The 15,378-nt window shown below is 34.9% G+C and overlaps 2 protein-coding genes across 2 annotated transcripts; both read right to left on the reverse strand.

The window, feature by feature from the left end:
* Nucleotides 1-1,991: 1,991 nt before the first annotated feature.
* LOC105767521 (protein ROOT PRIMORDIUM DEFECTIVE 1) lies at nucleotides 1,992-5,324 on the reverse strand. Its single transcript, XM_012587075.2, has 2 exons — nucleotides 3,647-5,324; nucleotides 1,992-2,768 (listed from the first exon to the last, which is right to left on the reverse strand). The coding sequence occupies exons 1-2, from the start codon at nucleotides 4,792-4,794 to the stop codon at nucleotides 2,759-2,761; spliced, it is 1,158 nt and encodes a 385-aa protein (XP_012442529.2). The 5' UTR covers nucleotides 4,795-5,324; the 3' UTR covers nucleotides 1,992-2,758.
* A 5,981-nt stretch (nucleotides 5,325-11,305) lies between these two features.
* On the reverse strand, nucleotides 11,306-15,336 carry LOC105767519 (uncharacterized). The gene is made up of 5 exons (XM_012587074.2): nucleotides 15,216-15,336; nucleotides 14,814-15,041; nucleotides 13,429-14,370; nucleotides 12,002-12,049; nucleotides 11,306-11,915 (listed from the first exon to the last, which is right to left on the reverse strand). Exons 2-5 carry the CDS (start codon nucleotides 15,021-15,023, stop codon nucleotides 11,478-11,480), a joined length of 1,638 nt encoding a protein of 545 aa, XP_012442528.2. The 5' UTR covers nucleotides 15,024-15,041; nucleotides 15,216-15,336; the 3' UTR covers nucleotides 11,306-11,477.
* Nucleotides 15,337-15,378: the final 42 nt, after the last annotated feature.

The raw sequence follows: 15,378 nt of genomic DNA on the forward strand, positions 1-15,378 counted from the left end.
TAAAAACAAGGTCCCGATACCTCATTTTCTAAAACTACTTGACCTCAGGGTCTTATCACTTGAACTTAATAAATCACTTAAATAACATAAATTATCAAATCAAAAACCTTTTTAAAGTCACATTTAACTCGTAAATATTAAACAATAATATTTACGAACTTACTCGTCAGATTTGGTGGCCCCAAAACCATTGTTTCCGACACCACTAAAAAACGGGTTATTACAAATGGTTGGGAAAAAATAGTTTTACGAGAACTAGTAGTAGCAACAGGAGAAAAAGTGTTGGGGATTGACCTGTATAGTCAACGAAATAGTAAAAGTGGAGAAGAATGAACACAAATATTTTACGTGGAAAACCCTCAAAGAGGGAAAAACCACAAGCAAAGGAGGCTTCGGTTTTTCACTAAATAAGTAAACAAATGAGAGTATAATATGGAGAAAATAAACCTAAATGTACTAAAAGTACAAACCCAAACCCCGAAACAAAACCCTAACCCAAGAACAAAATTATATCCATAGTTACCACAAAAAACTCTCCCCAAACTCATATACGACTACATCTTGTCACCCATAAAGAAAAGTCATTGTTGATTAGTGTATCTAAATAGGGATACAATGACCTCTTTAAATAGGCTTTAGATTAATTTTCTAATCATACTAAAATATCCCTAAAATAATTAGAGTCCAACTGGGAGAAGTAGTCTTGCTTGAAGTCTAAAACGTGGCTGACAAATAGGAGAACATGCATAAGTGGCCAAATAGGAGAGCATGCATAAGACGTTTTAGACTTCAAGTAGGACTGCTTCTCCTAATTGGACTCTAATTATTCTAGGGATATTTTAGTATGATTAGAACTTTAATCTAAAGCCTATTTAAAGGGGTCATTGTATCCTTGTTTAGATACGCCAATCAGGAATGACTTTTCTTTACGGACGACAAGATGTAGTCGCATATGAGTTTGGGGAGAGTTTTTTATAGTAACTATGGAGAGAATTTTGTTCCCGAGTTAGGGTTTTGTTTCGAGGTTTGGGTTTCTACTTTTAGTACATTTAGATTTATTTTCTCTATATTGTACCCTCGTTTGTTTACTCATTTAGTGAAAAGTTGAAACCTCATTTGCCCGTAGTTTTTCCCTCTTTGAGGGTTTTCACGTAAAATATTTGTGTTCGTTCTTCTCCACTTTTACTGTTTCATTAGTTATACGAGTCGATCCCTAGCAAAAAGAATAAAACCTTGAGAGAGCAAGAACTTGAGACAACTCTTTGGTGCTTTGATGAAAACATAAACAAAAGATGAAAGGTGATCGTTACTGCCGTGGATGATGTTTTCAATACCTTGAAAAGCTCTTCTAGAACCCTTTTCCCAAATTTCAATCTTTCCTTTTTCTTCTTTTTTTTTTTGCTCTTCTCTTTTCCCCCAAAAATTATGTCCCTTCAGCTGCTCATGTCCAATGTGGCTAGTTAACTGGTCACGTCAGCTAGTTAACGGGTCACGTCACCTATCCCGTTAGGCTTATAACGAAAAATATTAGTGGGTGACTGATTTGTTATTTTTCGATAACGTTAATAACTATTTTGTTATTTTCGTAAAGTTTAGTGATTGAATTGTTACTTTTCAGAGTTTAGTAATTATTTTATTATTTTAATCAAAGTTGAGTAAGTGTGAGTATACATTACCCTTATTTTTATTAGTAAATATACATTTAAAATATGAAATAAGATAAAAATATAGCATCTAAATTAGGCAAGGGTTGCTGAATATATGTGTAAAGACAAGACAAATATGGGGAATGATGAAATGTGAAGACTTTTAACGTAAGCCAGACAAGATTCATTCAACTTAATTAGTATTAAATTTGGTCTCATCAATGAAATAAATGTCATACTTTTGTCTTTTGCGTAGTTTTGGGACCAAATATTAGGATGTCTAACCGTTCAGTTTGGAATTGAATTGAGGAAATCGAGTTTTTCATTTTTCGAAGAAAAAATAAATGTGTAAATGTAAAAATTGATTATTACCGAAAATCAATTTAATTTTGTTTAAGTTTCGGGTTTCCATATTGTAACGTAGATTAGTGGAAATTCCTTCCAATAACCCACAGGTGGACTGGATGGAGCTTTTTTCTTTTACTAATCGACATGGTCTTCAGCAATTTCCAAAGCCTTGACTCTTACATCTGCCGCGGATCATAACCATTGCAAAGGCCTCGCAATCTTATGCCGGATTGGTGATGTACTACATAAAACGAAGAGTAAAGGAAGAGTTAAAGTGGAGCAGAAAGTAGCGCGCGGTGAAAATTAGGAGTCAAGTTGAGGATATAGAGGAGCAGGAGCATTTGCATCTATGATGAACCAGCAATTGGTGATTCAGAGCAACACTACCCAGCACCGGGGATTCGATGCCAAATGGAGTTTCTTCTATCAGCATTATTATTGAGATATTGTGGTCTTGTTTAAATTTCTTGACATCACTTTAATACCCGAAGGACAGCAGCCACTGGACTACTCATTTTCAAGACGCTTTCACACAGGGAAGGAACATTATGCAGGAAGCGAGCTAATACAGAAAAAATGCTGGATTTCGGACTAACTTTCAACCTCACATGCTTTTAATTTTATTTCTCCCCCGGACTCTTTGATTGCTGCGAATTCTCAGAGAATACCTATGTATCCAACAGTCTGTAAAACTTTGAATGAATCCTAGTTCCTTCCTTGACCAAAAAAACTGCCATAACCTCGCAAACATTCTCCCATATTTTTCAACTCCATCTTTGGCATGAAATATCCAGAAAATATAAAACATCAATTACAATTATATTTAAAGCACCATAGGGAAAATCAAGAAAAATATCATTGATGATAGAAGAATTGAGAGAACAAAAAAGTAAGAATTTTCCATCTTCTTGCTTTGAATTTCTATTTAATAACTCCAAAAAGAAGTAGAAGTTCTAATCTTGCAAACTATTTTAGTTTTTATATCTACTTTTGTTTTAAAATGTTGTAATAAAATACACTTTTTATAAATAGGGATGATATAATGTTTGACCCATGAACATGGCAATCACATTTATTTGGGTACTTTGTACTTTTATATACAATTAGATCCATTTTGACTCCTCAACTTAAAAACTCTATATATTCATGTATTCTTTTATAACTAAAAGATTTGTGATAATTTTTTTTTTTTACTTATGTCAACTAATTTTTATGCTTTTTGAAATTCATATCATAAAAAATACCAACTAATTAAAACACTATAAGTATGCATTTAAAAATAGGAGCTTATTGTTGATTGAATCTTAACTTGATTGGTATTGACATTGTTGCCAGTGTATGAAGATGTGGGTTCGAGTGCATTAAAATGCATTATCCTCCTATTTAAGAGTTGGGGAGTGGTTGTTGGTAGTTCTAGTCATTGCATAGAAAAAGAGCAGATATGATATTAACCTATAATGAGATTAATGTTAAAAAAAAATATGGTACACACTCAAAGTTACTAAACAAAGCCCAAAGTTCACAAACATGTTAGAACCAAAGTGCATGAGGAAGAATAAGAAAACAGAGATTTAAAAACGAAGAACTAAATACTTTCGTCCCTACCCTCATCTTGTAAACAAGGTTTCTGAGTCTGACAATTTTCCACTGACCTTGATTCATTGTTGATTAACATGGCATGGCGTCCCAGCACGACAAGATCTAGAAGTTTTCTCCTTGCATTATAAACTGGATTTGGGTCAATCAAACACCCCCTTTCATATCCTTCTCTCAGAAAAACAGTGTGTCTTTTTCCCTTGGTTGACAAATAAAACATCCCCGGATGGTCCAGGAACAAATCCCTTATGTTCAAATCAATGGCGAATGATTTCCTAAAATGGCTAATCTTCTCCACCTCCACCATCCGCTCCACTGTCAAGCTCAAGAACTCATGTACTATGGCCACTGCCCGTTTTTCTAATCCCATTATTCCTGCCTTAGACCTCTTCTTTTCTCCCATCTCCTCATAAGGCCCTACATATGGCAACCTTTGCCATTCCTTAACCTTTGCCTTGAAATCCCTGACCAACCTCATCCCTGGTGGATAGCTATGTTTAAAACTACACCGAATTTCGGTTCTATCAACGGCGCAGTTTTCCCTACAGCACTCCATAACTCGCCAATTCTCAACACAAGCTACAAAACTCTTATCACGCATTTCATCAGTCAGCGTCAAAATATGAGTATTAGGTTCATGAGCATCAACAAGCTTGAATATGTGAGAATTTCGAGATATGATTGAGTCCTCAAAATCATCAGGCAACCCAAGTTCCCTCCAAACTTTGAAAACAGCACGGAGAGGCAACGATTTAGTTGTCGACATTGACAAAAGCCTAACTAAACGGTCAACAACAACATCCAAAGAAGCATTGATAGCTTCTGCCTCTTGTCGGGAAACACGCATAGCAGCATCAGTCAATCTACAGAAAGTCCGGAACTTATTGGGATCATAGAAAATGTGGAAAATATGAGGGTATTTACGGAGAAAAGAAGCAGCACCACGGTTTAAATGTAGCTTTTGAGAAAGCCTAGAAAGGAAATCAAGGGAGACGGAAGGAGGGTTATGGGTGGGATTTGCGAGGATAAGATCTTGTATTGCAATTACTTTGAGAAGGTTTTTGTATTTGTCCATCAGTTTCTCAAACGTAGGGTCCCTAAATCTTGAAGCTACATACTGGACAGAAGATGTTTTGAATCGACTACCAATGACCCGACACGGATTTTGGTGTTTTAATATGGTTTTGAGGGTGAGAATCGGCATTTTGAAGTAGCTTTTTATAGTCTCCTAGTTGAGAACTTATGACAAACACATAACAGGCAAGAATAGCGAAAGCTGAAATCAAAGGAATTTGATTTCAGAGACTCGTAGTCGTTGCCAAGACTAGCAAAATATCAAGTAATTCGTAAGAAACAAACAAAGAGAAGATTTTCATACTTAATTGAGATTGAGATATAAAGATTGGTTGGAGGAGTATGTAGCGATACAAATATAGTGCTAACGTCCGACATCAGGAACTGGGATCTCTCAATGCAGGGAAATGGCGCTTTTTGGAGTGAAAACCTGGGTCCATAAATTGCTCCATCCCTGCCCTTCCACCGAATGAACAATCAAACTTACCTTGTACACTTGCTCCATCCAACCAACCTCTTTTTATTTCTCTATTTCTATTCCTCTTCATTCCTTAATCAAGCTTCTTTTTCAGAACACCAAATCTTTCTCTCATTTTTTTTCTCACTGTTGCAATAATTGACACTAGCCTTGTTGTCTCCTCTCTTCAATCTATTCTTGATTTACAAACATATTCGTGAATAATTTTAAAATGTTTATTAATAATAAACAAATACTTTTTATTTTAAAAATTATAATAAAAATAAATATTAATAATTATAGTATAAATAAATAAAATTAATACACAAACAATAGTAATATCATAAATTATATAGTAATCAAGCAATAAACAAATTTTAAATAATAAATTGAATAAAAAGCTTGTTCATAAGCAACCAAATATGACTTGATTCATTTAATTAACTAATCTTAAATTTTTATTCAATAATCAAACTCAAACTCTAAATTAGACGTATATGCCTTTTTTTAATTGGTGTTTTAGGTTGTTTTTTTTTAATTGGGGAAATAAGTTGATTTTGAAGAGAGTATGTGTGAAAGCGCGTCTAGCACACTCTCTCCCCTCGGTCTTTTTTATTTTCTAATTTTGTTAGGGTTAGGAGTTTTTAGGAATTAGGGTTTAAGGTTTTAAGAGTGAAACTATAAAAGTTTATAGGTAGATTTGAGGGGTCGAGGATGCGGTAATGAGTTTCAGAACACATACATTTCATATCATGCCAAGATAGGACCATTACCTCATAAACCTATCCTATGGAAGTTAGGTTTCTGGGTGACAATGCTTAATACGTTCACAGGTCTAAGTCTAAGTGAAGGTCCCAGCCGACAACCGTGATGCGATCACAAGTTCAGGTATAACCGAGGGCCAGTTTATGTGATCACGAGTTCAAGCTTTTTGTATACTCGCAAATGATGTCTTATATATACCATACATAAGATTGAGGTCATAATCGTAGGGAAAACGGAGGGATTTCTGGTGTAATCAACATAATTTTTCTTTATTTCCAGGTAGTTAATATTTTTAACCTTTCACTTTTATCTGAAAGCTGACACTGAAGTGGACACAAGAGGGCTCTCAAGCAAAGAGTGAATATTTCGACACAGTAGAGGTCAAACTCGGGTCGACGTAGTACCAGTTGTAGTTATTTACTGTTTGTTTAATAACAGCAATAGTTGTCATCTCGAAAGGTGTAACACCTTTAACCCACATCCGTTGTTGGAATAAGATCTTGGAGCATTACCGAAACTTATCGATCAAACAGACATAAATTACAAACATTTCTTATTCATAATATATTCAGGTCAAAAACCAATTAAACTCATACATATTGTCCCTTATTCGAGCCCTCGAGGCCCAAAATACGCGTTAGAAACAAATTGGGACTAATTCGGAAACTCAGAGAATTTTTCGAAAAATATTAAAAATTTTCAAAGTTGCAGGGTTCACATGGCAGTGTGGCCAAATCGTGTACCCTTTTGAAATGGCCTCGTACGCCCGTGTGCTAGCCATGTGTCTCACACGATCCAGTCACACGCCCGTGTGTTTGGCCGTGTGGACTCAAAATGTACCTTAAACAACAAGTTTACCATTCCCTGCAAGCTTGGACAATAAGCAACTCAAAAATCATTCGTTTATCTAATTCAAAACACAATCAAACATATTCAAATCATGTCAAAGCAATCAACCTAGGTGCCTAACCAATGTACACTCATAGGTACCACAATTATATCATCAAAACTTATCAATAAACCATCATTTAAATCCAATTTGTAAACATGCCAAATTTAATCTATTTTGCCTAATTCATGTTCATTTATACATAAATTTAAACATGTCATAATATGACCTCAAGCATAAACACATATTTATATGTGTATATATCCAACCAATATCAACTTATCATCTTATTTACAATCAATCCACAAAAATGATTAATATTTAGACACCTTAGGTACATGCCGACACAAAAAGAAAAACATCACCACGTTTGAGTTTGGGACCGTTGTTGGATGCTGAATCGGTAAAATTAAGTACCTAACCTACGTACGAAAAATAAAATCGTACACTAAGTAAAAACTCAGTAGTATTTCTATAATCCGAATATTAAAGACAAGATAATATCATATGCACAATTTAATTATAAGCACATATTAATATTTAATTTTACAACAACAATATCATATTTCATTTGTTTCACAAAAATCTCAATTCTCATGCTTGCTATATAAATAGCTTTTCACAATTTATTTCACATTTCATTATACAATTGCATTATCCATTCCATATTCATTTCATGAGTATATAACTCATATATTCCTTATATTTGCAACATATTTCATATTCTATTTTCAATTTACTATTTCACTTCCATTTTTCATACCATGTCATTTCAATATCAATCATAAAAATTTATTATTCATTTACCCCTATTAACATGACTCGAACTCCGACGGATGCACGGATCCAACCAAAACCCACTAGTTTGACACCCAATGCCTCATCAGATAATTCGAAGTAATAAATTGACATCCAGTGTCTCATCAGCTAAACCGAAGTAAATTGGCACCCAGTGCCTCATCGAATTAATCTGAAGTAGTAAATTAAAACCCAATGTCTCATCGACTCGAAGTCGAAGAAATCTCTGAACTCTTCCAATCCTATGGTATGCCATCTATATTCGACTCAGCCCGATACAGTTAACAGGGTTCCAATTCGCTTTTCAAATACAACCAATTTTCATTTCAATTCAAATAATCAATATATTCAATATATATACCAATTCAATCAATATAAATTCAATAAATTCATCACATACTAAATCAATCCATTTCAATTGCAACACAATAATTCTCACCTCAACACTTACCATATACATTAAATTGAATTATAACAATTAACAACTAAATTCGAATTATAGAAATACAAACCAAAAATTTAGAGCTATTCCTAATCGACTTTATCTTTCCCCTTTTTAGTCGAGGGTTCCGGTACGACGTTAGCTACGGAATTAAAACAATTGAAAATCATCAATACAACACAATTCAATTTCATAGTGAATATTTTAATTTTTACTCAAATATTGCCTAAATTTCAATTTAGTCCCTAAATCGAGACTAATTTTATTTCTTCACAATTAATCTTATATTTTCATACAAATTCTACTTTAAAGTAAATTTAACTCCCTAATTTCACTTAAATCCCTAAATTTTAATTTTTCACAATTTAGTCCTTATTACTCAAAATTTACAATTTATTCTACAATTCAATCCTTTTTATTTCTAACTTAAAATCTATCAATTTAGTCCCTAATACTAAAATTATTCAACATGGACAACACTTAAAAACTCAATAATTTCTAAAATTTTGACATGGGTCGGGTAGTATTTAATACGAGATTTTAAAAACATAAAAGTTACAAGAAAAATTATTAAATTGACTAACCAATTGAACTTGGAACTTTAAAACCCCTAGCTTTGGTCTTTCTCCTTTTCTTTCCTTTTTCTATTTCTATTTCTTTTATTATATTTACTTATTATAATATATAATATAATATATATACTTAATTATTAAGATATAATATTATAATATTAATATATATTTTTAACTTTAAGTTTTATAAATATCTATCTTATGCCGCCTCATTTATAAGCAATGTCATAATTGTTTATTTAGTCCCTTTAATTTTTTTAATTTATAATTCAACTTTCACCTTTTATGCAATTTAGTCATTGTACCTAATTACTCTTAATTCATGCAAATTCACCTAACCAAAACCTAATTAACCACACAACTAAAATATTTACGAGTCCAATTTACGATAACGGAGTCTCAGAAATGTACTTTCTGACACCCGTGATTATCAGGTCGTTACAAAAAGAGCATGACCTTTAATGTATCGCAATAGCCGTTGTCTGCTTAAGAGTCCTCCTGTGTCCACGACGGTGTTGGCCTTCGAATAAAAAAGAAGATTAAGGATGCCGACTGTGTGGAAATGGAGAAAAAAATTACGCCGATTATAGCGGGAAGCCCCACAATTTTTCCCTATAATTATGCCCTCAAACTTTTGTATGGTATTTATAAGGCAACATCTCCAGGTATTCGAAAAGTTTGAGCTCCTGCTTATATAATGACCGTCAACTAGTTCTTCCGTTATACTCTAATCCATTACCTCATAACAACTGTCGATTAAGACCTCTAAGTAGACTTTCAGTCGTAACCGTATAAAGCAAAATCACCTCAGAACTCGACTTCCACAGATAGGTTTCTGAGGTAATGGTCACATCTCTGCAAGATATATGAAATGTGTGTTCCGAAACGATATCACATCAACAAAGACTCGAGAATACCTCAAACCGAAAATTTTATTAGCGACAAAAATTTTTAACACTGAAGTGGGGAAGAAAACCAAGAGAGAAATATTGTAAAGTGGATGGATGGAGGCCAAGAGAGATGGAGTATGAAGGGGGAAGGTGAAATCGCAAAGGAAAAAATCTCCGTGGTTCGCTTCAATGTTAAAAATTTTTGTTGCTAATAAAATTTTTGATTTAAGGTATTCTTGAATTGTTGTTGATGCAATATCACTCCAAGACACACATTTCATATATCCTGCCGAGATGAGACTATTACATCAGAAACCTATCCTGTGGAAGTCAAGTTTCGAGATGATTTTACTTTATAAATCACGGGTGCAAGTCTAGGTAGAGGTCTCAATCGACGGCCGTTATGAGGTAATGAATCAAAGTATAATGAGGGAGCCAGTTGACGGTCGTTATGCAGGCACAAGTTTAAACTTTTCGAATACCCGAAGATGTTTCCTTATAAATATAATACAAAAGTTTGAGGGTCTAATCATAGGAAAAATTGTGGGGCTTCCTGCTATAATCAGTGTAATTTTTTTCTCTATTTCCATGCAACCGGCATCTTTAACCTTCCTTCTTATCCGAAGGACAACGTCGTCGTAGATGTAGGAGAACTCTCAAGTGGATAGCAATTGTTGCGGTGTAGTAAAGGAGATGCTCCTTTCGGGGTGACAATGGTTGTCGTTATTAAACAAACATTAATAACTACAACCACTATCGTGTTGACCCGAGTTTGACCTATATTGTGCCGGAACATCCGCTTTACACCTGAAAGCCCTCTTGTGTCCATTTCGGTGTCAGCCTTCGGATAAGAATAAAAGGTTAAAGATACCGACTGTTTGGAAATAGAGAAAAAAAATACATTGATTACACTAGAAAACCCTTTGCTTTTTCCTATGATTATGACCTCAATCTTATGTATGGTATATATAAGACATCATTTGCAAGTATCTAAAAAGCTTGAACTCGTGACCACATAACGACCGTTAACTAGCCCTCGGTTATACTCGAACCCGTGACCACGTCACGGCCGCCGACTGAGACCTCTACTTAGACTTCAACCCGTGACCATATCAAGCAATGTCACCCCAAAACCTAACTTCCATAAAATGAGTTTCCGAGGTAATGGTTCTATCCAACATGATATATGAAATGTATGTGTTTTAAGACGCGTTATTACATCCTTGACCCCTCAAATCTACCTAAACTTTCACAGTTTTACTCCTAAAACCCTAAACCTTAATTCTTAAAAAAACTCTAACCCTAACAAAAATAAAAATCAACCTATTTCCCTAATTTAAAAAAACCGTCTAAAAAGGTCAATTAAAGAATAAGCCGTACGTCTAATTTAGCCAAACTAAAACCCGGTCTGGGTTGAGTGAAAGAGGGTTAAAAGTGTGCATATATTAATATATATACATATATTTAAAAAAATTATATAATCAGACCCAAATATCAAATATTTATTGTTTTTGTTTTCCTTTCTTTCTTTTTTAGGTATATTCTAGCTATTTTAAGTATGTTAAATTTCATACTGGTTATTACAAATGTAGATTCTATTGATCCGTTTTCAATGATGAGTTCTAAGATTGCAAATTCTGCAGACATTTTACAAATGTCAACCATTTTTTATAGGATCTTTGATGCTATCAATTATGATTCGTCTAAATCAGTTCAAATTTTAAGTCAACTCAGGGCCACTACAACAGAAGGGAAAGTGCAAATATACATGCAAAATAAATTCACGTGCATAAATATATATATATATATATAAAATACCCACTATACGAGCGCGAATTCATCTTGGATTTCCAACACATATTTTAATGAAATTTCAGTTATATTTTGTAAGAAAAAATGTTATGAAAGAATTACATGTCCTGCATATAGATTGGGGGCACAAAACTAGTCTAACCAGAAATTTTGAAAGGGGCAGGCTTCTAGAAAAGTAGATGAGAGTCCTACCTAGAAGAAGTAGCTGCTGCCATGGCAGATTTCGAACTAGACTGGAGATCTTTGGCAGGTTTCGATTCTGCACTGATGGCAATCTTCCCCATTCCAACCTCCATTGCCTCTCTCTCATCCATCTCCGTCTTCTTTTTCTCAGATACATTAGCGTCCACAACTCGACTATGCGATGAAGACTTTGATGGCTCTAAAAGTCGAGGGCCTGCATTGATCCATGGATGTTGAAGGCACTGAGTAGCAGTGGGACGCTTTTCAGGTACAAAATCAAGGATGGGAACCAGGAAGTCGGTCATTTCATTTGCATCTTGTTCGCTGAACTCGTACTTCTCAACAAGGACCTTATTCAAGGGCCAGAAACGCAACCTTCGTATGTGCCTCAAATCACCATATCGATTAAATAAGTCCCGCGAATAACGGCCACCCAAGGCAATCTACACATAATTCCCAAAATAGTTTCTGTTAAACGCAGGAGTATGAGACAGCAAATTTCTTAGTAGGCAGAAATGAAATTTCTCACCTTGCGTGGCATCATTCCTAGAAGTTCCATCATCAAAGCTAAGTGGTCCTGAACATATAAGAGTTAAAATGTTATGTTCATCCAAACCTATATATCAAGTTTATAGCTTGTTCAAATGAAAGCCAAATCAAGATATTCCTACTACACCCAACCTTCAGCCTCTTAATTTTAAGGTTGGCTCCAAAGCACTTCTATAAGAATTTTAATGTATGTATTTTGCAAGGTAGAATAACTTCCCTAAAACTCCATGCTTTTCATTACACATTCAGTTTTAAAGGTGAAAAACAGCTCGGGTTCTCCTACAATGGAACATGGATCATACATAAACTATGTTGCAAAATGATCTTCTCTCTTATTTTCTTTTCTCTCACTTTCCTTTCCTACCAAGCACATTCAAAATTTATTTTCTTTCCACTTTTCCACTCAACCAATTACACCCTTAGAGAGGCCAAACAAAGCAGAGAGCGTAACTCATAAGTCATAATATGCCTAGCAGCCAAATGTTAGGTTAGCCAAGAAAACACGAGAAAAGACAAATCTGACCAATACAAATGAGATTGCATACATGACCACACGAGTACATGAGAACATGCATACACAGCATATAGATAACTCATACAAAATTTTATATATGATTAAATTGGCAAACTCTTGATGCTCCACAAGTTATAATAACAATTAAAGGTAATCCACTTATTCTATTCAACCAGTCAGTATTTTGAGCTACGAGAGAGCACTTTTCAAACTCGAACCTGAGTAAAAATTCTAATGGTTGCCCAAGACTATGATGACAATTCAGCAGTCTCAAAAATAGATGAGCTTACATTCTGTTCAGCTATTGTTTCTAAATATAGGTTAACACCTAAAATGAATCCTAAATTTACATCAAATTTGAATCAAGTAAATTGGAGAAAGTGAAGTGAAATTTTCTGACACAACACTTACTAAGTCTCTCCGTTAAACAATTTTTCAGTTCATAACACCTCTCTTATTTTCTACCTTTTCATTTCTTATCCTTCTTTTAGAAAAACAAATAGGCTAACAAAGTTTTGCTGTGTACACTAAATAATTAAATGTTAGCATTTAAGCCAATGAGATTCTCATATTAAAGATATGTAAAATGCAAAATATCTTCAAGGGAAATGCCTCCATGTTTAACTGCAAGTTCAATATAACATGCAAAGGACGTACTTTTGTCCTTGTTTATAGCCTCTCTTTTCCTTTTCAGATACACATATATTTTTCCCCTTTCCAAAATCAAGGAAATAATTTTTTTTTAGGTTTTCAAGCTTCTCTGTACCTTCAAAGACCAAATGCAACATCTAGAATGAACTTTCATTAAGTGAGATGAGAAACTTAGAAACAAACACGTACATCATTATGGTGCAAAAAGCATAAAATGGATCACATTGTTATAAAGAAAATACCTCATCTCTGTCAAAGTTGTCACCACTATGGGGGTCAAAGAGTACATCACCCGTTGCGAGCTCAAAACAAATGCAAGCAAACGACCAAAGGTCCGCCGACGTAGAATACTTAGATCCCAGGATCACCTCAGGACACCTATATTGTCTTGTCTGAATATCATTAGTAAATTGTTTATATGTCCAACATGCATTCCCAAAGTCAACTAATTTGCACTTCAAGTCAACTGATGCCAACAGTTTCCGCCTTGTGGAGCGACTTCCTCTCTTATCACCTTGACTTGCTTGACTAGAATCCTTTGTACCATCAGCATCAGAGACTCTATTGGCATTGCCGGAACTAGTGGCACATTCAACAGAATCCGCAATAGGAGATGATTTAGCTGCACAAGATGTTTCAGGATCCTCATCACCTTCTGCAGTAACTTCTTTCTCCAGACATCCCTGAGCCACTCGCTTAGCCTTTCTCCGAAACTTTTTCTTCTGATTTCTACTCAAATCCCCATTAGTAGACAGCACCGTCTTGTCCTTACTATTCGGAAGGATGAGAGGAGCACCAGACTTTCTAGGGTCCTTGGACGGATCTATCATTGAGAACAATAAAATATTTTCCGGCTTCAGATCAGTGTGTATAATGGAAAGCTCCCTATGCAAGTAATCCAAGCCCATTAGAATATGGAAACATATCTCCTTAACCATATGAATAGGCATGCCACGATAATCAGAATACTTGATGAGAGTCAAAAGATTATCTCCCAAGTACTCAAACACAATACAAACATGCTGCCCATTCGGACCTGAATGCTTAAAATGATCCAAAAGCTTCACCGCACATTTTTTATCCTCTTTATCCCCATCCGCAATCTGTTGCAAGATTGTTATCTCATCCATCGCTGCCTCAGTGTAATGCTGGGCACTTTTTTGTACTTTCAAAGCTACATAACACTGTAGTTTAAAAACAAATTATTAAATATAACATAATAAAAGCAATTTAACTAAAATTAAAAGAGAATAGACTACATTTCTTAGTGATTTTTCTGCTGTTTCATAGTCAAAATTGATCGAGCAAACAAATGACTACTTGCGAGTGGCAACGAACGCTTTTTATTCGTTCTTTACAATCCATTATATTTTTCTCCGTTGTTTTCTAGGCAAGAAGTCTTAACACGATATTAACACAAATGAAATGATAAAGGTTCTTCTAGATGCTTTTCCTTCAATTAAAGGATCGCAAACAGTCTTATCAAATATTACTGAAATAAACCAAATAAATAGAGCTAAAAGGCAAACTTCTTCAGTAAACTAAGCAGATTTAATTATAGTAGGGCATAATTGAAGTGATCAACAAGGGAAACGAAGCAAGATCTGCTAGAGAGAAAGAGGAGTACGGAGCGGTGAGTGTCCCAAGCGAGCCAAACGGTGGAGAAATGGCCCCAACCGAGCTTGCTTTGTACAACGTAACGACCGTTCTTGAAAGTGTCTCCGATTCTAACAGCGTGATAACCGCCCCGCCGGTAATCTTCCGTTCCTTCGCCTTCCGATGTCAAATCCCCGCTCTCCGTCCCGGTCCACTCTTCTTCCTCCTCCTTGTCCCCCATTCCCTTGTCTTCCAAAATCTAGAAAAGGAAAATTTAAAAGGACATAATTTCTAAAAATTTCAACAATTCCTCGATTAGATTCAGCTGGATCAGTAGATCTTGCAGCTACTCCTATGATAGATAAAGGAAAATTTCTCTTTTCTTCGTTTAGATTGAAGGAAAATAAAATGTTGGAAAAAGAAGAAAAAAAACCTTTTTCGGTTTTTGTGCGGGAGTATAATCCCCGTATGGGAAGTAGGGACTTTGAAATTTGGGGTTTTCGTTTTCTTCTTTTCCTTTCCTAATACGTGGCGTAAAAAAGGGGGCTGGAATCCTCTGTGTGTGAGGTGTCGTCATTAATCGGAAAATCCAAAAT

The sequence above is a fragment of the Gossypium raimondii genome, chromosome 4, assembly GCF_025698545.1.
Source record: "Gossypium raimondii isolate GPD5lz chromosome 4, ASM2569854v1, whole genome shotgun sequence".
Lineage (NCBI taxonomy): Eukaryota > Viridiplantae > Streptophyta > Magnoliopsida > Malvales > Malvaceae > Gossypium > Gossypium raimondii.